The sequence below is a fragment of the Oncorhynchus masou genome, chromosome 1 (assembly GCF_036934945.1).
Source record: "Oncorhynchus masou masou isolate Uvic2021 chromosome 1, UVic_Omas_1.1, whole genome shotgun sequence".
Taxonomy (NCBI): Eukaryota; Metazoa; Chordata; class Actinopteri; order Salmoniformes; family Salmonidae; genus Oncorhynchus; species Oncorhynchus masou.
In genome coordinates, this window is record NC_088212.1 from 41,923,552 (window position 1) to 41,947,839 (window position 24,288).

The following is a 24,288-nucleotide window of genomic DNA, read 5'->3' on the forward strand; positions in this document are numbered from 1 at the left end:
CTCTGTTAAGGTTGGACTGGCTCAGTTTCAATTTGTGATCAAGTGTTTCACGTTGATAAATGTAACCATAACTTTATTACTGAGCTTGTTCTGATCCTCTGAGCCACTCTCACCAGGCTAAGAAAGAGACTTTTGACCCAGACATGTCTTCATTGACAGAAGCCCCATTAATACTCTTGACACACTACTCTCACGCTTGTCAAGCAATGCACTCAGTGTTCAAATGCATCAGCTGGGAAAATGCTGTTAAATACATTAATTGTATATAACAATTTAGTGAAAAGAAACTAGAAATAACATGTAATTCAGATGACGTTGTCTGCTCGCAATGTGGTCAACCAGATCAACTACCACGCTTTAGTGGACAAACTAGCATTGCAGTGGGGAGGTAAATGGATGACCTTATGTCTGACTGTAGCAAAGGATGACAAGTAAAACTCCAAAACGAATAACCCATCATTTTCAGAGTTCGGTCTTACATGGAATGCAAGATCAAATTGTATTACTAAGAGTAATAACATTTTGACAATAACGTGCAGACTTACTGGGATTGCCATTGTTTCATTATGCAAAAGGGCTGTATTGGTCCAGATTTATGGGTGAGAAGCTGTATTAGAGATACCTCTCGTAATCATGTCTGTTTCACAATAAGTGTGGATACCTTTATTTCCATCATATCAAATGAGTTACACCCACCATTCCAGCATTATAGAAACTGGACACTCATGAGCTCTGCCAGCGACAGATATTTCCCAAATAGACATTCCAACAGTTGCTAAACATAATCAATGCCATACATTTATTTCCAACAATGAAATGCTTTATGGTTGATTGTGCTACATTTGTGATGCAAAAGTGAAGATTTTGATATCCTGTAATTGAGTCCACCCAAATTTGTTTATTTTAACTCATGAAATTCATGAACAAAGTCACTTGATATTTAGAGTAGTTTGAGTATATAAAGACCCACAGTGGGAGAAACAGTTACTGCATTAGAACAGAGCGCAGGAATTATTTTTCACATGACATTTTATTCCCTTCAACTGGATAATCTGCTGGACCGGCACAGTCTACCACGAACAGTCAAATTTTACCACAGCTCTCTAGGGTTGTACAATTTTATTTCTTCTTAGGAGAAATCTGTACATTGAGGTTCTGGCCTTCAGTGTTTCACATACATATAATATTAGGACAATGCGACAGACCGTAAGCACACTGAAGGATCAGGAGCGGTTTCGCTCTTTACTCAAAGCTGGACAGGAAGGTCAACACAATCTCCTTCAGTTTGGCGTCAGCTGTCGGTGAGATCATACCATCGGTCCTGGAATAAAAACGAGTCTCATTACTTCAGATTAAATTCATATCAGCCTTCATAATGATTAACATCAGCCATAGATTTTTACTGATTACTCAGACGGTCCCGTTACCTGATGGTGGTGAGCAGGTCCTGGTGCTGGCTGAGGACGTGTACAAGGAAGGCCTTCTCAAACCTGGTGATCTTGGAAGGGTCCATCTTGTCCAAGTGACCTCTGACACCAGCGTAGATGACTGTCACCTGCTCCTCAATGGCCATGGGGCCTGGAGGAGGGAGAGAAAGTAAAATAAAAACACATGTCTCCCCAAATTAAGGAGTGGCCCTGGTTGACAACATCCAAAATGTTAAACTTTATTAGCACGCTGGGTGGTGACACTCACAGTACTGTCCCTGTTTGAGCAACTCAGTGAGGCGGACACCCCTGTTGAGCAGCTGCTGGGTGGCAGCGTCCAGGTCAGAGCCGAACTGGGCAAAGGCAGCCACCTCACGGTACTGGGCCAACTCTAGCTTCATGGTACCAGCCACCTACACACAGTAAAGGACCACAATCGTATTATGGATTTAGGAGACTGATTCCAAGTGAGAAAATACTCTGGGGTAACTGGTGAACTGCAATGAAATAAAAAGTTTGTCTGCATTTATCTGATGTATAATATCAGTCCCCTTAGAGCCCCAGGTCACACCTGCTTCATGGCCTTGGTCTGGGCAGCCGATCCGACTCTGGACACAGACAGACCTACGTTGATGGCTGGGCGGATACCTTTGTAGAACAACTCAGTCTCCAAGAAGATCTGCAGGGGAGAGAGCACACTTCTGTTTAGGGATTACATTAAACTTTGATAAGTTGACTGGAGGATAAGGCAAGTGGGGCCAATAATGATATGACCACTCTCCACACCGCACCCACCTGTCCGTCAGTGATGGAGATGACGTTGGTAGGGATGTAGGCAGACACGTCTCCAGCCTGGGTCTCAATGACGGGCAGAGCGGTCAGGGAGCCGCCTCCGAAGTTGTCGTGCATCTTGGCAGCTCTTTCCAGCAGACGGGAGTGTAGGTAGAACACGTCACCGGGGTAGGCCTCGCGACCAGGGGGACGACGCAGCAGCAGGGACATCTGACGGTAGGCTACAGCCTGGAGGGATTTAGGAGGGATGCGAATACAGCTTTTAAACATGGGTAGATTAACAGAGCCTGGTTCCTTTATTTTATCTTCATGAAGCAGCATCACAGTCAAGACTTTACTCAGCCCAGACTTCCCCCTGCTCACCTGCTTGGACAAATCATCATAGATGATGAGGCCGTGCTTGCCGTTGTCTCTGAAGAACTCTCCCATGGAGCAGCCAGAGTATGGGGCCAGGTACTGCAGGGGAGCAGCATCAGAGGCGGTAGCAGACACCACAATGGTGTATTTCATAGCATCAGCGTCAGTCAGCCTCTTCACCAGCTGGGCCACAGTGGATCTCTTCTGGCCAATGGCAACGTAGATACAGTACAGCTTCTTCTTCTCATCTTTGCCTTCGTTGAAACGCTTCTGGTTGATAATGGTGTCAATGGCAATAGCAGTTTTGCTGTTAAGAGTAGAAGAGGGAATTTGTATTAAGATTACAGTTCTAGTTTCAGAGTAAGCAAATAATTACTAGAAATATAACTGCATGGCTTTAAAGTTGAATGGGAGGCAATAGAAAATGGTTGAAGCGCTGTCTACTACCCTCCAGGTAAAGGCAAATTAAGTGTAGATAGAACATTAACACATTCACAATTGTTTGACACATTGAACATGCAGAGTTGTAATCCCCCAAATAGCCCGACTAAGGGATAGATGGCACCTGGCCATTTGTTTACCCAGTCTGCCGGTCACCGATGATCAGCTCACGCTGGCCACGGCCAATGGGCACCAGGCTGTCCACGGCCTTGATACCCGTCTGCATGGGCTCCTTCACAGAGATACGGGGGATGATGCCAGGGGCCTTCAGACCCACACGTCTACGGATGCTCGACCCAAGAGGACCCTGAGGGACAAAGGGTTAACGCTATTCTGATCAGACCCGATATGCCCAGACCGCAGTAAACCTGTAGTCGCAACCCAAGGACCCTAGATCTGAAAGGATCAGGTGGGAGATCCTTTTTATTGTGTGGCATCCAAGAAGTTTGGGTATAAAATACTTCATGAATTCTTAATAGTATAACAACGTTTGTTCTTTTTAACTATGAATGTTTTCAAGAGTGCGCCGACAGACATTGTCTTCCTGTTCGTACCTCATCCTATACAACTACTTCTGTACACCTTTCCTATTCATATACTGTCCATACACATACAGTGCCTTCAGAATGTATTCATATCCCTCTATTGCACATTTTGTTGCATCACTGCCTGAATTCAAAATGGATTAAATAGATTTCACAATCACTCATCCACACAAACACAAAAGGGAAAACATGTTTAGAAATGTTCGCAAATTTACAAAACAAAAACAGGAAATACAGAAATCTCATTTACTCACATCCCTGAGTCAATAACTATGCTCACTAGCTGTGTTCGAATACTCATACTAGCTGCACTGTGTGTGACGTTAATTGAGTATGTAGTATGCTTATTGGTCATAGTATGCCAAAAGTTCCTGGATGTCGAACTACAAAGTATACATGCAGTGGACACCATGTGTGCTTTTAGGGTCCATAATGCAAATCTTCAGAAAATGAGCACGGCTTAACATTTTCAGATTTGAAGAAAATATGCAGCCGAAGTCCGAGGAAAGCGTATAGAAATATTGCTTTAACAAATGTTTTTTTTTTTTTTTTTAATAAAGCAATGTAATAAAGTAATTACTTTTCAAATAAACTACATTACGTTAGCTGACAATTTGTTAGCGTCGCTTCCCTTACAAGCAACTGCATTAATGATATGCTGTTTGTATGTACCAGTATGTTAGCTAGCTACCTAACGTTAGTTGGCTACGACATAGAACTTGCCAGTATTTTAACTATACACCATCTAACTACCCACCCAACGTGTATGGACTTGATTATTCATGTCATTCTTAGCGGTATAGTTGTGCGTTCTCAATGGACATTGTGAAGTTGTAAGATGTCTTGCTAAACATTTGTTACACTAACAAGCTAGCAAGAAGTAACAGCAACAACTTCCGGTAAACAAGCGATATGAGTATTCAAACACAGCTAATGTTAGAATCTTTGGAAGCCTTTACAGCTATCAGTCTCTGGTTAAGTCTAAACTTTGTACAATACTTGCACATTTCTTTTAAATTCTTCAAGATCTGTCAAGTCATTTGTTGATCATTGCTAGACGACTATTTTCAGGTCTTGCCATACATTTTCAAGTCGATTTAAGTCAAAACTGTAACAAGGCCACTCAGGAACATTCAATGTCATCTTGGTAAACAACTCATGTACATTTGTCCTTGTGATTTAGGTTATGGTCATGCTGAAAGGTAAATTTGTCTCCCAGTGTCTTGTGGAAAGCAGACTGAACAAGGTTTTCCTCTAGGATTTTGCCTATGCTTATCACTTGTGTGTGTAATATATATATCTATAAAAACAAAGGGAACACTTAAACAACACAATGTAACTCTAAGTTAATCACACTGTGAAATCAAACTGTCCACTTAGGAAGCAACACTGATTGACAAAATTTCACATGCTGTTGTGCAAATGGAATAGACAACAGGTGGAACTTATAGGCAATTAGCAAGACACCCCCAATAAAGGAGTGGTTCTGCAGGTGGTGACCAAAGACCACTTCTCAGTTCCTATGCTTCCTGGCTGTTATGGTCACTTTTGAATGCTGGCTGTGCTTTCACTCTAGTGGTAGCATGAGACGGAGTCTACAACCCACACAAGTGGCTCAGGTAGTGCAGCTTATCCAGAATGGCACATCAATGCGAGCTGTGGCAAGAAGGTTTGCTGTGTCTGTCAGTGTAGTGTCCAGAGCAGTGAGGCGCTACCAGGAGACAGGCCAGTACATCAGGAGATGTGGAGGACGCCGTAGGAGGGCAACAACCCAGCAGCAGGACCGCTACCTCCGTCGTTGTGCAAGGAGGAGCAGGAGGAGCACTGCAAAATGACCTCAGCGGGCCACAAATGAGCATGTGTCTGCTCAAACGGTCAGAAACAGACTCTATGAGGGTGGTAGGAGGGCCCGACGTCCACAGGTGGGGGGGTTGTGCTTAAAGCAGGTTCATACTGAGCACATGTGACAGAGGTGACAGAGTCTGGAGACGCCGTGGAGAACGTTCTGCTGCCTGCAACATCCTCCAGCGTGACCGGTTTGGCGATGGGTCAGTCATGGCGTGGCATTTCTTTGGGTGGGGGTGGGGAAATCACACAGCCCTCCATGTGCTCGCCAGAGGTGGCCTGGCTGCCATTAGATCCCGAGATGAGATCCTCAGACCCCTTGTGAGACCATATGCTGGTGCAGTTGGCCCTGGGTTCCTCCTAATGCAAGACAATGCTAGACCTCATGTGGCTGGAGTGTGTCAGCAGTTCCTGCAAGAGGAAGGCATTGATGCTATGGACTGGCCCGCCCGTTCCCCAGACCTGAATCCAATTGAGCACATCTGGGACATCATGTCTCGCTCCATCCACCAACGCCACGTTGCACCACAGACTGTCCAGGAGTTGACGGATGCTTTAGTTCAGGTCGGGAAGGATATCCGCCACCTCATCAGGAGCATGCCCAGGCGTTGTAGGGAGGTCATACAGGCAAGTGAAGGCCATACACACACACACTACTGAGCCTAATTTTGACTTGTTTTAAGGACATTACATCAAAGTTGGATCAGTCTGTAGTGTGGTTTTTAAAACATTATGGGGGCATTGTCTGTAGGCCAGTGACTTAAATTAATGTAAAAAAAACACTTTCAGGCTGTAACAAAATGTGGAAAAAGTAATGGGGTGTGAATACTTTCTGAAGGCACAAAATCCATCTATTCCAGACCGACATTGTTCTTTCTGATCCTTTAATTTTTGGGATTTGTGTGTATTGTTAGGTATTACTGCACTGTTGGAGCTAGAAACATAAGCATTTTGTGGCACCTGCAATACGTGTACACGACCAACAATATTTGATGAATAACAATTAACTACATAAATCTGCCCTCACCTTTCCGTCGATGGCATTGCCCAGAGCGTCCACCACACGACCCAGCAGCTCCACACCCACTGGCACGTCCACGATGGCACCAGTCCTCTTCACAATGTCACCCTCTTTGATCAGCTTGTCATTACCGAACACCACAACACCAACATTGTCAGGCTCCAAGTTCAGAGACATACCCTAGAAAAGAGGAAAGAAGATGTTTCGTTAAAATGTACCGATTGACGACAGTAGTAGACGGAAAAGCTTAATCTGTTAAGTTTAAAAATGGTTCAGTTAGGATTCATAAACAAAATTTCTCCTAGATCTGCACCTTGAGCCCAGAGGAGAACTCCACCATCTCCTCAGCCTGAACATTCCTGAGACCATACACTCTGGCGATACCGTCACCAATGGACAGCACACGACCAGTCTCTTCCAGATCAGCACTGGTGTCAGCACCCAGGATCTTCTCCTCAAGGATGGAGGACACCTCGGCAGTGCCTACAATTTAAAAAAGAAACACACAAAACATAAAAGTTTACATTAAAACTGGTCGAGCTACCCAGTGACACATGCCTACCAGACAAGCTAAATGAATTCTATGCGCGCATTGAGACAAGCAACACTCAAGCATGCATGGGAGCAGCAGCTGTTCCGGACGTTGTTTGATCATGCTGGGTCCTGTGTGGCTCAGTCGGTAGAGCATGGCGCTTGCAACGACAAGCGTCGTGGGTTCGATTCCCGCTGGGACCACCCATATGTAAAAAAAGTAGTGGCCCCAGCCGACTTGTAAGTCGCTTTGGACAAAAGCGTCTGCTAAATGGGATATATATATGCTCGCCATAGCCTATGTGAGAAAGACCTTTAAACAGCCGTAGACCCACTCCAATTTGCATACCGCCCAAACAGATCCACAGATGACGCAGTCTCTATGGCACTCAACACTGCCCTTTCCCACATTGAACGCTGAGCTTTAGTCAACACCATAGCACCCTCAAAGCTCATCACTAAGCTAAGGACCCTGGGACAAAACACCTCCATCTGCAACAGGATCCTGGACTTGGCCGCCCCCAGGCGGTAAGGATACGCAACACCACATCTGCCACGCTGATCATCAACACGGAGGCCCCTCAGGGGTGCATGCTTAGCCCCCCCCCCCTGTACTCTGTTCACTCATGACTGCGTGGCGAAGCACTACTCCAACACCATCATTAAGTTTTCCGACGACAACAGTGCCTGATCACTGACAACGATGAGACAGCCTATAGGGGGGAGGTCAGGGACCTGGAAGTGTGGTGCCAGGACAACAACCTCTCTCAATGTGATAAAGACAAAGGAGATGATCGTGGACTACAGGTAAATGAGGGCCAAGCACGCCACCATTCTCATCGATGGGGCTGTAGTGGAGCAGGTTGAGAGCATCAAGTCCAAGCACACCAAAACAGTTGTAAAGAGAGCATGACAACACCCATTCCCTCTCAGGAGACATGGGTCTTCAAAAGTCATACAGCTGCACCGTCGAGAGCATCCTGACCAGTTGCATCACCGCCCGGTATTGCAACTGCTCAGCTACGCTGGTTTATCATATGCATAGTCACTAACTCCACCTACATGTAGATATTAGACTAACCTGTAGCCCCACACATTGAGTCAGTACCTGTACCCCTTGTTTATAGCTTCTTATTGTTGATCTTTTATGCTTCAGTTTATTTTGTAAATACTTCTCTTCAAACTTCATTTTTGGTTAAGGGCTTGTAAGTAATAATTTCATGGTAAGGTCTACACCTGCTGTACTCGGCACATGTGACAAATAAGAACGATTTTCATTTTTGTTCATATATTATCACCATAGAGTAATCTCAGTTTATACAGGGGCAAATTAAGACAGCAACATTCTGTTTTTGTTTTCAAATGTCATCTAAACCTAATGTGCCCAGCTCATAACAAGTGAAACTTGTGGCAAAACTGGATATCTGATCCAAGAACAGAAGGTCATTCCTTGAGTCCCCATTCTCTCTATACTTACCGGTCTTCGCAGCAAGACATGGTCTGTGTGTGTGGAGGTGATTCACTCCTACGCAGGCGGCGGCAACATTCTTGGACACCTACAATTAATGAAAGCATGATCGGTTATTGTTAAAAACAAGTGTAATTGAACTGCAAATAAATTGCACAATAAACTGGAATACGTTACAAACAAAACATGGCATAAGCGCTAGGCGTCAGCCCAAGTAACGTTAGCTAATAGCTAGCTAGGTTGTGCGCAATAGTCCTCCTTTGACAGCTGGCCTATGAAAAATATAAATCCAACTAAGCAACCAATAAAAAAATAAAGAAAATCGACCTTTTCAAAGCATAGACTAGACACTACAGCTAAATATACTTACAGAAGCTTGTAGTATGTGCTCGCGAAGGGAGCATTCAGCATGTAAAGCGATCCTGACCTTCAGAAATTAGCTAACTAGCTGATAGCATGCTAACCTCGTCAGCTTGCTAGCACAGCCATTTTATATGGGGCCGTAGCGTTAGTTCAAGTGCGCATAAGCGCGTTGAACGTGCAAATCTAAACGAAATGTGAAATGAACGAGTTATAAAAAAACAGTAAACCTAGCAAATTAACGTTACCAAATAAATATCAAGACGGTACGTCGAGTGACATACGTGTCCTTTCTTGGACATGTCGTTCTGGGACGAGCGCGTGAAGGTGGCGGCCTGTATGTACCCTTCACATACCCACTGCATTCACAATGACATTTTAAATCGTGCAATACTAAATATCTTCTATTCAACATCCAAATCAATGCAATACTCACAAATCCAGCACGTCTGGGCAGGCTCCTGGCCAGAGCCGCTGCAACTCGCACAGATAACATTTCGAATGGGACTTGTCCTCCACCACCTGCAAAGACCAGCTAGCTGTACTTGGAGGGTGTGCGAATGGCCGAAAACGAACCCCTTCTTCTTCTTTTTATGTCATCCGTGATGACAGGCTGTCATTTCAAAGCATTACTGCCATCTACTGCAGCGGGAGTGCACTTATCTATGAATTACTCTGGCTGAAAAAAAACATTCTACAGGGGTTATGGCGCAACCTAGTGGCTATTTGTGGTACTTTACATTTCCTAAATGTTCCTTCAGAAAACACCGAGCCATCGACGCTTTGTCACCGAAGCAGCTGCCTGCCAGCACAGTGCTTGCTCGATCCGCTTGAATGTAGAAAGATTGAAACGGATCATCCGCATGGGCTATTTGTCTCTCCAAAAACCTAGCGGCAAGAAAAGGATCCAAGGATGGTTTTAGTGCATGTCGGATATCTGGTTCTTCCTGTATTTGGCTCAGTAAGAAATAGAGGTATTTATATTTATTAATCTTTAACACTTACATGTCATGTGCTACGTTCATCTTAATACCACTGGAGCTGCTCGCAAATCTCTTTAGAATCCATTCCAACTTGTTGTTGACGAGCGTTACATTTTATTAACAATTGCAAGACCATACCACACATCTTGGTAGTATGGGTCTGGTCCTATTTGCCTCAATATATATATATATATTTTCCCCCTTCTCAAATCGAGATGTAGATAACGCTAGCTGTTGACAGCTAACTACTGTAGCTAGTTAGCGCGTGGACCAATGCTATTTAGCTAATGCTAGCTAAACGTTTCGTTATTTTTGGACATTATATATTGTAGCTAGCTAGTCAGTTCCATTTTAAGAAATACTTTACCAAGTAACATTAATGGCAGTGGTGTAATGTCAGACCACAGAGAGTAATGCGTGAAACATGTTTGAAGGTTAGCTAGCTAGCGCGTTCTCTGCAGGTTAGATTACTGGGTAACCTATTTAATCCCAGGATGATGTCATTTGGAGATCATCTTTACTGCTTGCCGAGAGGGTTTTGCGACAAATTCAATTAGCTACGGTAATCTATACAATTTGTATATCACAACTATAGTAGTTTACAAACAGGCAAAATTGACATATCAAATTTTCAAAGCTCTTTTATTTAACACGTTTTATGTTGTTTTCCCCAATATTTAAAACAAGCTATCCACCGGGTAATTTCACGTTGATTCAATACCAAAACATACCGTTTCATAAACCATTTAGGCTACAGTGTAGAGTATAAACTAAATTCATACACTGGCATCAATGATTTCACATTGTGCTTTTTATTTCTGTTCTTATTTCCTGTTTCATAGTATCGAGGCTGGCTCTACATTCTGCATTTATCAGATCTTTGTCGTCCCCCCCCATTCTGTAGCTAATGATCATCTGCTGCTGTGTGGTGTGGCGTGGCCTGTTCTCTGTATTTAGCTGTATTGTGAATCCCTTCTTCATTTCCTATTTCCATCAGAAGACATTGCTATTATTTTTGTTTAAACGCCCCCAAGAATGTACCATTCACCCACAATTCATTGTTGTGAAAAAAATGCTAACACCTGTTGTCTCTTTCTGTGAAGTAGCTGTATTGTTAACCCATTTTTAGCTCTTTTAGAGAATCAAATAAATGTAATTGTGTACCACCCATCCAGTCTTGATATACAACATGCTGTAAATTCCTGTAAAGTGGATACATTTTGCAATTGTTTTGATTTCTGCACTGCTTTACTGAAGACCAGAATTTGGCAAATTTTCTCCATGGAAAGTGCCTGGTACAAATGTGGCTAAGTAATGGTAGCAAATTCTCCTATTGGCATTCTTCCATGACATGTAGAACCCATACTTTTTAATATTATGACACACACACAATTAGGATTATCCCTAGTGTGGTCATCTGAGTGATTAAAAAATGGACAACACATCAAAATGGATTAAATACTGGTACACTGTACCTCTTCCCAACAACCTGTCATAACCGTCTCGATTTGTGTAACACTTTGTTCTTCTTGAGAAGGAGCAAAAAACTAATTCTATAAGTAGTAGATACTCACTGGTGGTTCATCACTTCCTAATGATCCTCTAAAAAAAAAAAGTGCAAAATGCTATCCATTTCACAGGGATGCCTATCTCCTGCACTGCTACAGTAAATCCTCTTGTTGAGTAATAACGTCTTTTATTGTTTGGTTGTGGTCGCTCTTTACCCTTTGTTCTGGTAATAGTACTTTCAATGCATGGTCATGTTATGATTCATATGATTTTTATTTTATTTTTTACATTGAATAGTAAATTCCAATGTAATTTTTCTGTGGTAAAGATGTACCCTGCTGTACTGTGCTGTAGCCAACCACATCTGCTCATTGGATGCTGCTTTTGTTCTTTTTAACCCTTTCATGGAGCATGGTGAGCCTTGCCTTCAGTCTATGTTGTTTATTTTTGTTGCATGGTATTGATATTATGATTATTACAACAACCAAAACACAAATTCCACATATACTAATATTTTCCAATAAAGAATATAGTATTTTTCCTAACCTTCAGTGTGCTTCTTGCTGATTTCCATTTGTTGTCTTTATCCCTCCCCTCGTCCCTACCTGCCCACCTCCACCTCACCCACCTCTCCCGCTGTGACAAAGAGACAATTTCCTTGCATTTCTAATCACAAGGCCTGAATGAGTCTATCCCCTGTCATTCATGGTGATTCTACTAAGACAATTGAAAGTGCAGTGCGCCTCTGATCCTTGGATCAAATGCTAATTTAGCAGGCCTAACTCATTCTCATTCATTACTGACTGATTATGAGCTGAATGTGATATTTTAAAAACCCACCACCACAATCGGATGTTTCTGAAAGTTGTCAAGATTAGACTATTTTAGACTATTTTCATAGGCATTTTATAGCCCTGCACCTTCAACTCTACTCCCAACGTAATGATCCAAATGCAATGTAGATATTTGCCTGTTTCTCAACTGTAGGGGTTTCACCTGTTTTAACCTGAATGTGTTATCCACTCTTCCACAAACACTTTAGTATGTTCATATTAGAAAAGAGCCTAGTAACTGAAGGTGACACAAAGGACTAGATGTAGGTTCGCCCCAAAATGTTGCTAGGCTGCGTATATATGCCGCCATGGAAAGAAAATGAATTCATAGGACAAGACTTCACGTAAATTGAAAGCCATTGCTTTTCACAATCAATGCTATTTCCATTAGAATTGTCAGCCCTGTCTATCCACATATATATTTACACACACACACACACAGTATTAAAACCAAGACAGTACATTGGTAGCATCTGGTTCTCCCTCTCGAGCCTCAACAGCAGCCTGTTCTCTTCAGCTGCCAAATAGCTGTGGTTAAGAAGAGGGAAAAAGTACTGAGATGGCATGCAATGCATTCAAGCTATTTCCCCTGAACCAAGGAATCTACATATGGGAAAGCTTCGGGTAGCACTGTGTGTCTGAGTGACAGAAAGAGATATAGGCCGTAAGTAAATTGATACTGATTTCTGGTTGGAGATGAAGCCTACAACGTATTTGTCTATGCAGCTTTAACATTTTGCTGATAGAGACATTTGGGTTGTGATACACTTATTTTAATTTAACCTTTATTTAACTGGGCAAGTCAGTTAAGAACATTCTTATTTACAATGACTGCGTGCCCCGGCCAAACCCTAACGACGCCGGGCCAATTGTGCGCCGCCCTACGGGACTCCCAATCACAGCAGGTTGTGATACAGCCTGGAATCAAACCGGGGTCTGTAGTGACGCCTCTAGCACTGAGATGAAGTGCCTTAGACCGCTGTGCCACTCGGGAGCCCAACATAAACATTCACAGTGTTGTACTATATGATACAGCCTTGTGTTACCCACAGTTCAACAGGTGAGAACGTTCTCAGAAAAAGGACTCACTCGCAGCAGTCATCACATTGGTAAAATCCTCAGTGATTTATAATGGAGAAACAGTTATATTACAATAAAAAAAACTTAGGAATAGATGTTCTGTTTTCTTTGTCCTGTGGATTAGTGGTTGGTCAGCAGGATGTCACACAGTAGATCTAGAAACACTTCTGACAGCAGTTGTGCACTTCTATCAAACGGATTCAAGGTTGTTCTCATATATTACACACAGCCTAATTTGGAAACCACTTGAATACACAATTTTAAATGCACAGTCCTGGCTGCGCCCATTGCCGAAGAGTCAGATGCCCAGAGGTGAGAATCCAAACAGAGGGTCAAAATGTGACATGATGCCATAAAAGACCATTCATGTTTGGAGAAATTAACATTTTCCATGCAGATTGAATGTGTTGCTTCACCATAGGTAAGATTTAGGGCTTTTGTAAAGATCATCCTACAGAAACACAATTACACACACACTCCACGTCTCATACACAATTAATTCTAACCTACCGTTTCTCTCAGGTGTCTAACTCCCTCTTGATGTTTCCACAGGATCCCTCTTTAACCGGCAGCAGCATAGCCATGCTACCTCTTGCCGGCACTTCCAGCTAGGCCCCCATGCCCCGCTGCCCATTGACTTCCCCATGCCCCACCCAGGTCAGCCCCAGTCGGGCATAAACCCCCACCTGGCTCCCTCTGGCCACCAGCATCCTTCCCAGCTCCACTCGCCCCTCAACCCCTTACCCCCCACACCCCAGTTCCAGGACCTCTTGCTCCCCCCTTTCCTACCTCAGGCCTTACACCAGCAATACCTCCTCCAACAGCAGATCCTAGAGGCCCAGAACCGCCGCATCATGCCACCTTCAAGGTATGGGGACTTGGTTTCTGGCTATGCACGCCACTCCCGTAATTATTATTATTTTTTTTTAATTTTACCTTTATTTTACTAGGCAAGTCAGTTAAGAACAAATTCTTATTTTCAATGACGGCCTAGGAACAGTGGGTTAACTGCCTGTTCAGGGGCAGAACGACAGATTTGTACCTTGTCAGCTCGGGGATTTGAACTTGCAACCTTTCGATTACTAGTCCAACGCTCTAATCACTAGGCTACCCTGCCGCCCCATAACTAGGGTACCTCCATAAGCTTTAGAAATGTCATGTTCTGTACAAACAGCTATATTTTGATGCAACCCCCCAAAATCTGTACAGTTTAATAATGTGCCCCTGGTAAAGGAGTAGTTAACCCCAAAGTTTGGCATGTGTTTTCATACTTCAAAATTGCTTTTAAGTTGAGTCTACATTTCCATGGCATCTGTGGAACCACACAACAGATTGCAGGGAATGTAATGTGTACAGAAACTTTTGGTTGTCCTGTGTCAGCAGACGCACCCCAGAGAGAATGCCCCACCAGTCCCACAGACTGCGGCTGGGGTACGAGTTTGTTCCTGCCCTCCATGTCCCCCCACAGCCTGTTGGCCAGCAGCCTCGCTACCTGGCCGAAGGCACAGACTGGTAAATAACACACCAGCTTGCGCTCATACAATAGTGTGGCTTCATAGTTAAGTCTAATACATTACTCCTGAACTATAGATAATCTTCATTTCAAATTTGAGTCCCCTCCCACGGGCATGATGTAATCCAATGACAATCAATGTTGAATAGTTGATGGGTCTGTGAAATGGGCCCAGTGTTTAATTTGTTCTTCTCTCTTTTTTCCTCCTGTCCTGTGTGGTTGGTCAGGGACCTGAGTGTGGACGCGGGGCTGCCCCCCCACCAGTACCACATCCGCCCACTGCCCCAGCACTTTCAACACTACCTGACCTCTCCCCGGATGCATCACTTCCCCAGGAACAGCCCCTCCACCCAAGTGGTGAGGACATCACAACTACTTTTGTGATGGAATTTAAATGATCAGAATGGACAGTCTCATTTAAAGTGACGTTTCATGATCTGCGCTGCTGGTGTCCTTATTGGCTAAACCACCTGGAGTGTTTGATTTGGTATTCACACCATAGATCATTGGATAGACAGGATTCAGGGATGGCAGGCAGGAAGCAGTATGAAATGCAAAGATGTTTTCTCAGATGAGTTGAGGAGAATGTATCCAGATTACTCCCTTACTGTCTCTCTGTATGTTCTCTCTAGGTTGTCCATGAGATCAGAAACTACCCATATCCTCAGTTACACCTGCTGGCCCTGCAGGGCCTCAACCCCTCCCGCCATGCATCCGCTGTGAGAGAGAGCTACGAGGTGCAGTCATCCCAGTCACACGGCCAAGTCCCATCAACCCCGTCACACTATCACCCCCTCACACATACACTCACCTCTCACACATCCGTCCCTGCCTCTGTGTGTCCAATGCTGTGGACAGCCTCATGTGGGACTGATCTTCTAATTTCCGCTAGCTCTGTGCTCCAGATGCTTCCGAATCAAAAAAATAACATTGTTTTATGTTTTTTTTTTTTTTTTTTTATCGTACTGAAAGAAAATAGTTAATGTTCTTTCCCCAAATGTTGCCTGTAGGAGCTACTGCAGCTGGAGGACAGGTTGGGCAGTGTGAACCGAGGGGCCATCCAGACCACTATTGAAAGGTTCACCTTCCCTCACAAATACAAGAAGGTAAGACTATGCCCTCATAAGTTGTGTTGGTAACGGATGTACTGCGGTAGTAAATATAATAGAGTACCATAGAGTAGAATGACACAGAGGAACATTGCCATCTCATTTTAGGTTATTGTTAGCCACAATATCTCTCCAAAGAATACTGTGTACTTCCACTCCAAACTGACTTATCCAGACTATCTGTTCTGGGGTGTACCCAATTTAAAACCAAGGATGACTCATCTTGTAGGTGAAAGGACCAATTATTATAAAGCTGTGCAAGTCTGATTTTGATCTACTGTACAGTAATGTGAAAGAATCATAAGCATGACATTTTAAGGATCCAATGAGACAGGAACCCGAAAGGCACTTTTTAAATGGTGTCTTCTGCAGCATACTGTATGCCGTGTTAGGACGATGGTTCTGAACAGGGTTTTTCAGGACAGCCGTTAGTCATACATCAGAACTACACTATGAGGACTTCAACCATAACTATTTTCATGTGAACTATCGATACTTTGCGAATGAAAATGAGAGATACATTGCCAATGGTCATTGTCGCTGTTGTTGTATATTCTTCTATTTTCCAGAGAATAGCCCAGGACCTGAAGCTCGGGCTGGAGGACGAGGAACTGGATACAGACGAGAAGTGTACTATCTGTCTATCAATGCTGGAGGATGGAGAGGATGTCAGGTGGGTCTTGTCAAAATGCTAATGAACATTTTGTGTCATGGAAGGTTTGGTGCCAACACATAGTACAGTTTGTAGATCTCTGTGTATCTATGGTCATTTGTATTAACACTCTTCGACATCTTCCTCCACCAACAGGAGATTACCCTGCATGCACCTCTTCCACCAGGCATGTGTTGACCAATGGCTGGCCACCAGTAGGAAATGCCCCATATGCCGCGTGGACATTGAGACACAGTTGACACCAGACAGCTGATACCTCTTCTCCATGCCCCTTCCTGTAATACCCCATAGCATCCCTAGGAGGAGCGCTGCCAAACGTCCCCCTTCCCACCCGCATCACTTATGAGCCTGCCTTCTGAGCCAGTCACGAAGACAATGAAGGGGACGAGGGAGCGGGGGAGGGAGGGATTAAGAAACCACACTGATCACACAATAGAGAAACAAAACAGGCTGATGGATGGAGAGAGGCAGAAGGGTGGCAGAATATATAGACAGGTGCTGGGGCTTGATGAGTCTCCATCGGGTTATGCACAGTAGCATTCGCTTCTCCATACACCTACTCAAAGATGATTCTCTATCAAACCCCCTAGCATGTGTGTGTATTGTGTTGCTGAGGGTTTATATATATAGGTCTATGTTCGACCGCTGATGTGTGTTGGTCTTCCTCCGTGTGATGAAACCCAAATGCTGAGCTTTAACTACAGCACATCTGTGCAAAACATGAAGAGATATGAAATCAGTAAGGGAATGTGTCTTGAAATGAGCTTCTATGGCCTAATGCTTATGGTGTAATGGAGTGTAGTAGTCTTGTAATTGATCGCCAGTATTTACAACAGAGTGACCGTGTTGTGTAGCAAGCAAAAATCCCACTTTGAGAAATAAGATGGGGGGGAGGGGAGAGGGAAAATATTCCTATTTAACAAAGGGGAATAGGCTTACAGGCAATGAGGGAGTGCTAGCTATGTACAAAGGCCAAACATTCTGTGGGTTTCCAGTACAGTAGATCTCTGCCATCACAGTGGATGCTAGAGATGCTATCCAGGCATGGCTTCAGTGGTCTGTATTGTGCTGTAGTGGGGCCTCTATAGTCTAGAACAGAGGCCCCAGATATGCATGCTCTATGACAGGCTTGGGCTGTCTTGTGATTGTGGAGCAGTAGAAAGTCTGCAGTCTCTCTGCATGTGAACCATAAACAGTATGACTCTCTTACTCATCCATGGAGCAGGATGAAGTTTCCCCTAGACGCTGATCTTTGGTCACTGCTGCGTCTCCCTTCCTAATGATTAAGATTAGGATTGGGGAGGGGTAAACTGATTTCAAGAACTGCGCTTATGGGCAATTTCTACTCACAGCCTCATCCATAGCACGATCTTAAAGGCTGGGGATGCAGTGACTGTGTCTTGTCTTTAGAGTGAATACAATGTAATCATTTTCTAACATATACCAGTACCTTATTGCCTACAGAACAAGCACATGTGAGTTATACAGTGCATAGCAAACAACCTCTGTTTCGGTTCCCTTAATTTCAATCTCAGTTGCTCCCGTTGTTCAATACAGGAATACAGCTGGTGTTCCTGGGATATATCCAACTAGTAGGCCTTTGTTCTGTGTCCTATAATGTGTAAGATGGTCCCCCATGATGGTAGTTGTGTATGGTATTGCTAGAACCACTGTAAACTGTTCAGTGATGGAAGCTGTTTTCTCTATATCGTGCATGAATCATGTTGGTGTAGTTCACTTGAACGAGGGTTAAAGGGAGAAAAAGCCATTCGTTTGAAAATACCAAACAATTATTCTTACTATTTACATTTCTTTGATTTGTTTTAATTTTTTTCTTCATTTTGGTTTTCTTACTATCAATTTGTTTTGAGCGCTCATGCCAATTTGGACATTGGACCAAGTAAAGCCAAGTCCTTGTCCATTTTCTTTTACAATTTTGAAGACATGGCTCCAATGCTGCAAAAAAAAAACATATTTATTAATGTAGCTTGTGTTTTGTAAATGCACTAAAATATGGGGTTGCCTGAAGTAGATTTGGTGGTGTGGGGTCTCCTTGTTCTAGCTTATGCGTCTGTGTTCGTTACACATGTCTTCATGCTTCCTTGTGTACTTTTGGAGGTTGACTTGACTGTGTTGCGTGTTTTATTTTCCTTTGTCCAAACACTCCATCCAAAAAAACTAGACAGACAAACAAGGAGGGTTGCTACTTCACATAGGATGCTGTGAGTTGAAATGCCTTAAGTATTTAACAATCATAATTTATTACTAACCGTAGCTATTGTGGTGGCATATTTCATGTATTTTCTCTCTTGATTTTGCAATTGAATCAATCTATTTATTTAGAAATAACACAATGTAAAAAAATAAATAATAATAATAATACCTCATTATGCATTGGTTGGTGGGGATGCTTTGCATGCAAGTTGCGTTTTTCATAAGGAGAACATGTAATTTGGAAGGATGTTTTGTGAGCTGTCTCTAGCCAACGTGGTGCTGTTGATCTTGATTTACATTCCATTCAATGTCATATCGAAGATCCCCCCCCCCCTGCTTTGATCGAGTGGACAGACTGTGACTAGGTGCAAATGTTTTAGCATGTAAACCTCCTAGCATGGCTATACCCCTTGCTGGCATAGAGGAAATATGATACTCTTTTATTTTTCATATTTAACCGAGATCATTACCAGTTTCTCAGTTTGTTTTCATTTGTTTCGATTTACCTCGTTTGTATATTTCACCATATCTGAATGTTGAGTGTCTCCATTCAGACCATACGTTTCTCTGGCCCAGCTATATTAACTCCTCCCATATGAATGAATAACTCCATTATTGGGTACTTTGTATTGCTGGCAAATGCTGTGTTTGTGTAGTTAGGTGCGAGAGGTGGCTAACATGATAAACTTGAGCTATTGGGTCTTATTTTTTTCTGGTGTAATACTCTAGTGTGGTTTTACACCTGGGTATAATAAGCGAACCACCCGTTTTCTGTGTGCATTTTCTTAATAATAACAATTTATTAATCTGACATATATCCGATTGGAATGAAGCTGACTGGTCTTATTTTTTATTTTTCCTGCTGTCACTGGCCTTACCCCATATCTAGGGCCAAGAGTTTTTCCTGGTCAGGAAAAACTCCTGACTTGCCCTCTGTCCTCTACAGACGGTATACTGCGTTAGCGGACAGTAGCCATAGTATTTTAACTCAAGCTGGTGAAGGGGAATGAACAGTAGAATCCTAAAGCACAAGCTTTCTAATGCATGTCCTCCTCAGGTTTTCATATGTGTACATGGGCGTAGCTGTAGACGTGTTTAATATAAGGCTGTACCTTCTTGAATATTACAGATGTTTTCTTTGCTGCTGACAAACTGTTGATGAAACTAACCTGCCAGTGATTTAAAGGGAAGTGGCCATCTTTGTACAACACACTGCTGTTTTGCTGTAACTGCGCAATGTGTTATGAGCTGGGGTATTTTATAGACAAAGTATGTATCAATAACATGAAAAGCAATAGCTAAATGATAATGAAGAATAACATGGATCAGTGAATATTGTTGAAAATCTTTAGATTTACTTTTGGTGGATTTTGTACTGTATTTATTACTAATGATGATGCAAAAAGTTGCATAGCTTAACCCAAACTGTTCTGTCTCCTTTTTTTATTTATTGTCTTGTATATGATCTTTTTGTATGTGTTTTTCAAATAAACTGCCCAAAATGCTGAAAGTACCTGGTTAAGGATTATTCAATTTTTCTAGTAAATACTTAACTTCATGACACAAGAATCGGTACAAATGTTTATAAACACAAAGCAAATATAAAATCAAAATATCAGCAATAATCCTAACAATTAGGCTGAATGGACACACAGAGCCTGTGCATGAAATACATGTCAACAGTGGTGTATCTAGTCCAGCATGAGTGAATAGAATCACACGTTATGAATATGCTTCTGAGTATCATTTGTTTCTATATAGTTATCACCTATGTTCTCTGTTTATGTTTCACAAAGTTAAATATTAAAACATACAAATAGAATTCTGACTGAAAAGTACTCCAGAACCCCCCACCACCAATACATAAATAGCTGGTCCCAAGTCCCTTAAAACCTTTTAAGGATCAGACCCTTTTATCCATTTTTTGCCTAAAATGACATAACAAATCTTACTGCATGTAGCTCAGGACCTGAAGCAAGGATATGCATATTGTTGATACCATTTGAAAGGAAACACTTTGAAATGTGAAAGTAATGTAGGATAATATAACACATTAGATCTGGTAAAAGATAATGCAAACAAAAAAACACGTTAATTTAAAATTTTTTCATTATCTTTGAAATGCAATAGAAAGGCCATAATAAATCAGAAACAGAAGGGGTTCAAACTTTAGAAGTTCCTACATTTTAATATAAAAATTGGTTTTATCAGACAAAACTATGCTACATTTTATCTCTGGGTCCCCCCAGGATGACAAATCAGAGCAAGATTACTGAATGTAAGTACATTATTTACCTCCAGAGGTGAATGTATCAAACCAGTTGCCGTGATAAACGTTTTGTAGTTGTGCACTCTCCTCAAACAATAGCATGGTATTTTGTCACTGTAATAGCTACTGTAAATTGGACAGTGCAGTTAGATTAACAAGAATTTAAGCTTTCTGCAGGGCATATAGGACATGTCTATGTCCTGAGACATTTTCTTGTTACTTACAAAGTCGTGCTAATCACATTAGCGCACGTTAACGCAACCGTCCCGGTGGAGGGACAACGATCCCGTAGAGGGTATTACTCTAGAGTCAACGTCCGCGCCTCCATGGAAAATCTAATTAGCATAACATAATAAACAAATCCCCATAAAAGTCTGTCTGTTTAAACTAGAGATATGGTTTTTGCATGAGCTGATACAATGGCGACTTTCCGCATCTGCGGGGTGGCCGAGCTACAGCGGTGTTTGTCAGACCATGAGACGTCTCGAAAATCGGTCCTCTCACAAAAACCTTTGTAGCATCCGAATGGTTTGGCATCCAAACTAATATGACCACTCTATGGAAAGATGAGACTCTCACGAACACAATGGTCACGTGACTCGTCTAAAGTCGGTACCACCGATCTGCCAACTTCTGTCTGTATCGTCTGAACAGTTTGGCTAGGACGCCCACATGCATCACAAGACTCGTCTGAAGGTAGCCCAGTACCAGTTAACAGTATATTTGGAAGTAGTTTAGTGTTAAAAAAAGGGGGGGGGTTAAATATGGGTACATTAAAAAAATAAAAATAAATCCTGATCTTTCTTATATCTCTCAGATATAGGACAGCCACTTTAAAGCAAACTTAATTTTGATTTATTTTTTCCCAGGTATGAATCTATTGACGAATAGCAGTAAGCCCCCACCGGCTTAGACTACTAAGGGTTAACATGGATACTTGTCAGTATTTGGGGTAGAGCACTCTTTGTATCTGCCCATCTGCCTTCTGAGGATCCAACCACTTCCCACACAGGAAGATAGTGGTGACCGAGTTGGCTGTGTTGGTAACCTCTACACACTCCAGGTACCAACCAGAGTTGTGGCTTGAGCCATCATGCTCAACTTTGACCCTCAGCAGCTCCCCTAAATCCAACATCTCCAGAATAAAATGATCTGTTTGTCCCCGCTCAAAAAGGTTTCGGAACTTCTGCTTTAAGGGACGTTTTCCAGAATCCCCATTGGAGCCATATATGGTGATGTAAACGTTAGAGTCAGTTCCGGCCCTTTTGACGTCGCCGGTGATGACGATTATCTCGTATTTGACGGGCACGAGGCTGCGGACCTTGCTGGCAAAGCTCTCAATGGTCTTAAAGCATTCGAAGGTCAGAAACTTGTCCCGTTTGGCTGCTAGAGGGATCTGGGCATCACAGTGGAATAAATACCTGGACAGGAACAGAAAGAGAAGCATAATGACATGAGTTTAGACATGACGAGGAAAAATAACTGTCTTTGTTTCCCAGAAGTTTTCACTCACTTGTTTCCAAGTCCCTTCTCTGTCACCACAACTTCCAGGACGTGCCAGAAGGCCTCACCCTTCACCTTTTTGCTGTCTTTAGTCGTGTGCCCCACACAGATGCCAGCTATCTCACCCACATGCTTGGAGGAAAACTCAAACGTGTCTGTGGCTCCACTGAAAAGAGACATCCACAGGATTTTACTCTCCCTTCATTGATATCTGTAAAATAATTATTCTTCTAAGCACAGTATGAACTTCACTGTCCTGAAATTAATATCCTGCTGAAAACAGTATGATCAAGAGAAAAGGTAGAACGCCAGAGCACTTGAAAGAGAAGAGAAAATTCTTTAGGGGAACCAATAACATGAGAATGGCTTGAAGTGTTTCTTTGAGAACCTACCAAAGGAACCTCTTTTTCTTTGAACTATTCTCTAGCACAAACTCCTTTGAACGTCCCCTCTTTCCTTCCAGCACGATCCACACATTCTCCTTGGTGTCTGCGTCATCAGTGTTAGCTGTTGTTGTGGCAATTTCATATTCTGGAGAAAGAATAAAAAAATGCAACCTCTTAAATTCTAACTGAATTTATTCATAACATATGTGCCTGCCATGTAAAATATAATAATAGATCTACAATCCCTAGCCTAGATGTTAGGTGTAGGGATTGAAAGGAAATGTAAACTGATCTGGTAGACTATATTCACTTATATGTTGATATTCATTTATATGGAGTCTCAATTAACCAAACATTCCAAATGGTAAATCTAATAGAGCGGCCATCCACTTATCATGGAACAATCTATTTCTCTGGAGTTTTCTTGGCTCACTAGTCTACATCAGGGTCAGAGGTGAACTCACTGGTCTTGTCACTGAAGTCTAGGATGTCGTTGTTGGCACAGGCCAGCTCTGTCATGATCTGCCCGTCGTCCACATTCTTGGCCAGCCAGCGGCCACATGGGAAACGGAAATTCTGGTCCATGGTCTCATCTTTCACATCAATGTACTCCAGGTGCCAACCCGGAGCAGGACCTGAGAGAAACACAGGTTTATGGCTTATATTCTTGCCTCTACTCCAATCTGCCACTTCAAGACTTAGTTTAGTTTTCCTTTGCTGTAAATCCCGTGTACAGAACTGCAGATGCCAAGAAATCTATCAATCAAAAGTGAGAAAGAAAGCTCTCCTGTGTCCTGTTTCAGTCCGTTTGGCCACCGCCATCACCGTTTGTGATGAAACTATGTGGCATGGCACATGAAGACCTGTTCCTCACCCTTGTTGTCGTGCCATACGCGGATCTTGGAAAGCTCTCCCAGGCTGAGGATGTCTGGGAAGCGGAACACATCTTTTGACTTCCGCTCAAACTTGTTTCTGCTACCGCCCTCCTTTAGTGCCAGCGTACCAGTGTCTCCGTTCTCCCCAAACACTATCAGGAACACGTTGGCATCAGTGCCCGCGCCTGGAAGAGAGGGGGAAAAGGGACATTAAAGATGGTGAGAGAAAAAAAGGTAGAATTAGGGGTGCCTAGTGGGTGCAGGAGTTTTTCCCATGTGGAATTTTGTTCTCATGTGGAGCTGTTGTGACCCACCTCCGATGTCACTGGTCTGGACCTGGATGATGTAGGTGGTCCTCTCCACCATCTCCTCCTCATCCACCACCGCTGCCAGCTCACAGATCTTAGTCCTTTTGGGCCCTTTGGTCTTCGACAGCCAGTTCTCATTGGTAAATACAGACACCTCCTCTGTAGTCAGGTTATGCATCACGATCTAGAGGACACGTATGCCATACATACCAGACATTTATATGAACATTTTCATCTATTAGCAGA

The 24,288-nt window shown here is 42.9% G+C and overlaps 3 protein-coding genes across 5 annotated transcripts in view; 1 reads left to right on the forward strand and 2 right to left on the reverse strand.

The window, feature by feature from the left end:
* Positions 1-636: 636 nt before the first annotated feature.
* Positions 637-9,374, reverse strand: LOC135544537 (ATP synthase subunit alpha, mitochondrial-like). The gene is made up of 11 exons (XM_064972230.1): positions 9,224-9,374; positions 8,437-8,515; positions 6,742-6,911; positions 6,435-6,608; positions 3,158-3,324; positions 2,583-2,883; positions 2,223-2,447; positions 1,999-2,106; positions 1,696-1,840; positions 1,428-1,578; positions 637-1,321 (listed from the first exon to the last, which is right to left on the reverse strand). The coding sequence occupies exons 1-11, from the start codon at positions 9,281-9,283 to the stop codon at positions 1,243-1,245; spliced, it is 1,659 nt and encodes a 552-aa protein (XP_064828302.1). The 5' UTR covers positions 9,284-9,374; the 3' UTR covers positions 637-1,242.
* A 190-nt stretch (positions 9,375-9,564) lies between these two features.
* LOC135544544 (E3 ubiquitin-protein ligase ARK2C-like) lies at positions 9,565-20,214 on the forward strand. 3 transcript variants are annotated; one of them, XM_064972241.1, is made up of 8 exons: positions 9,565-9,761; positions 13,745-14,060; positions 14,573-14,704; positions 14,933-15,062; positions 15,338-15,442; positions 15,716-15,811; positions 16,384-16,487; positions 16,623-20,214. In XM_064972241.1, exons 1-8 carry the CDS (start codon positions 9,701-9,703, stop codon positions 16,738-16,740), a joined length of 1,062 nt encoding a protein of 353 aa, XP_064828313.1. In that variant the 5' UTR covers positions 9,565-9,700; the 3' UTR covers positions 16,741-20,214. The 3 variants fall into 3 exon arrangements, with proteins under 3 accessions (XP_064828313.1, XP_064828321.1, XP_064828331.1); XM_064972249.1 differs by having other exon boundaries at positions 14,576-14,704; XM_064972259.1 differs by lacking the exons at positions 16,384-16,487; positions 16,623-20,214 and having other exon boundaries at positions 15,338-15,805.
* A 55-nt stretch (positions 20,215-20,269) lies between these two features.
* LOC135544556 (lipoxygenase homology domain-containing protein 1-like) overlaps positions 20,270-24,288 on the reverse strand; it is a 32,365-nt gene continuing 28,346 nt past the window's right edge. The window contains exons 35-40 of the mRNA XM_064972272.1: positions 24,049-24,226; positions 23,734-23,919; positions 23,324-23,494; positions 22,866-23,004; positions 22,484-22,639; positions 20,270-22,391 (exon numbers count right to left, since the gene is read on the reverse strand). Coding sequence (XP_064828344.1) covers positions 21,911-22,391; positions 22,484-22,639; positions 22,866-23,004; positions 23,324-23,494; positions 23,734-23,919; positions 24,049-24,226 — 1,311 coding nt within the window. The 3' untranslated portion in view covers positions 20,270-21,910. The remainder of the gene's footprint in view (positions 22,392-22,483; positions 22,640-22,865; positions 23,005-23,323; positions 23,495-23,733; positions 23,920-24,048; positions 24,227-24,288) is intronic.

What these genes read in the sequence shown, in the direction of transcription:
- LOC135544537 (XM_064972230.1), bottom strand. Translation starts at nt 9,283, where the DNA reads ATGTTATCTGTGCGAGTTGCAGCGGCTCTGGCCAGGAGCCTGCCCAGA. An exon ending in ATGTCTTGCTGCGAAGACCG is followed by an intron (nt 6,912 to 8,436) that starts GTAAGTATAGAG and finishes TTTAAATTGTAG; the next exon opens with GCACTGCCGAGGTGTCCTCC. An exon ending in AGTTCTCCTCTGGGCTCAAG is followed by an intron (nt 6,609 to 6,741) that starts GTGCAGATCTAG and finishes CCTCTTTTCTAG; the next exon opens with GGTATGTCTCTGAACTTGGA.
- LOC135544544 (XM_064972241.1), top strand. Translation starts at nt 9,701, where the DNA reads ATGGTTTTAGTGCATGTCGGATATCTGGTTCTTCCTGTATTTGGCTCA. An exon ending in TGGCTCAGTAAGAAATAGAG is followed by an intron (nt 9,762 to 13,744) that starts GTATTTATATTT and finishes ATGTTTCCACAG; the next exon opens with GATCCCTCTTTAACCGGCAG. An exon ending in ACAGCCCCTCCACCCAAGTG is followed by an intron (nt 15,063 to 15,337) that starts GTGAGGACATCA and finishes TGTTCTCTCTAG; the next exon opens with GTTGTCCATGAGATCAGAAA.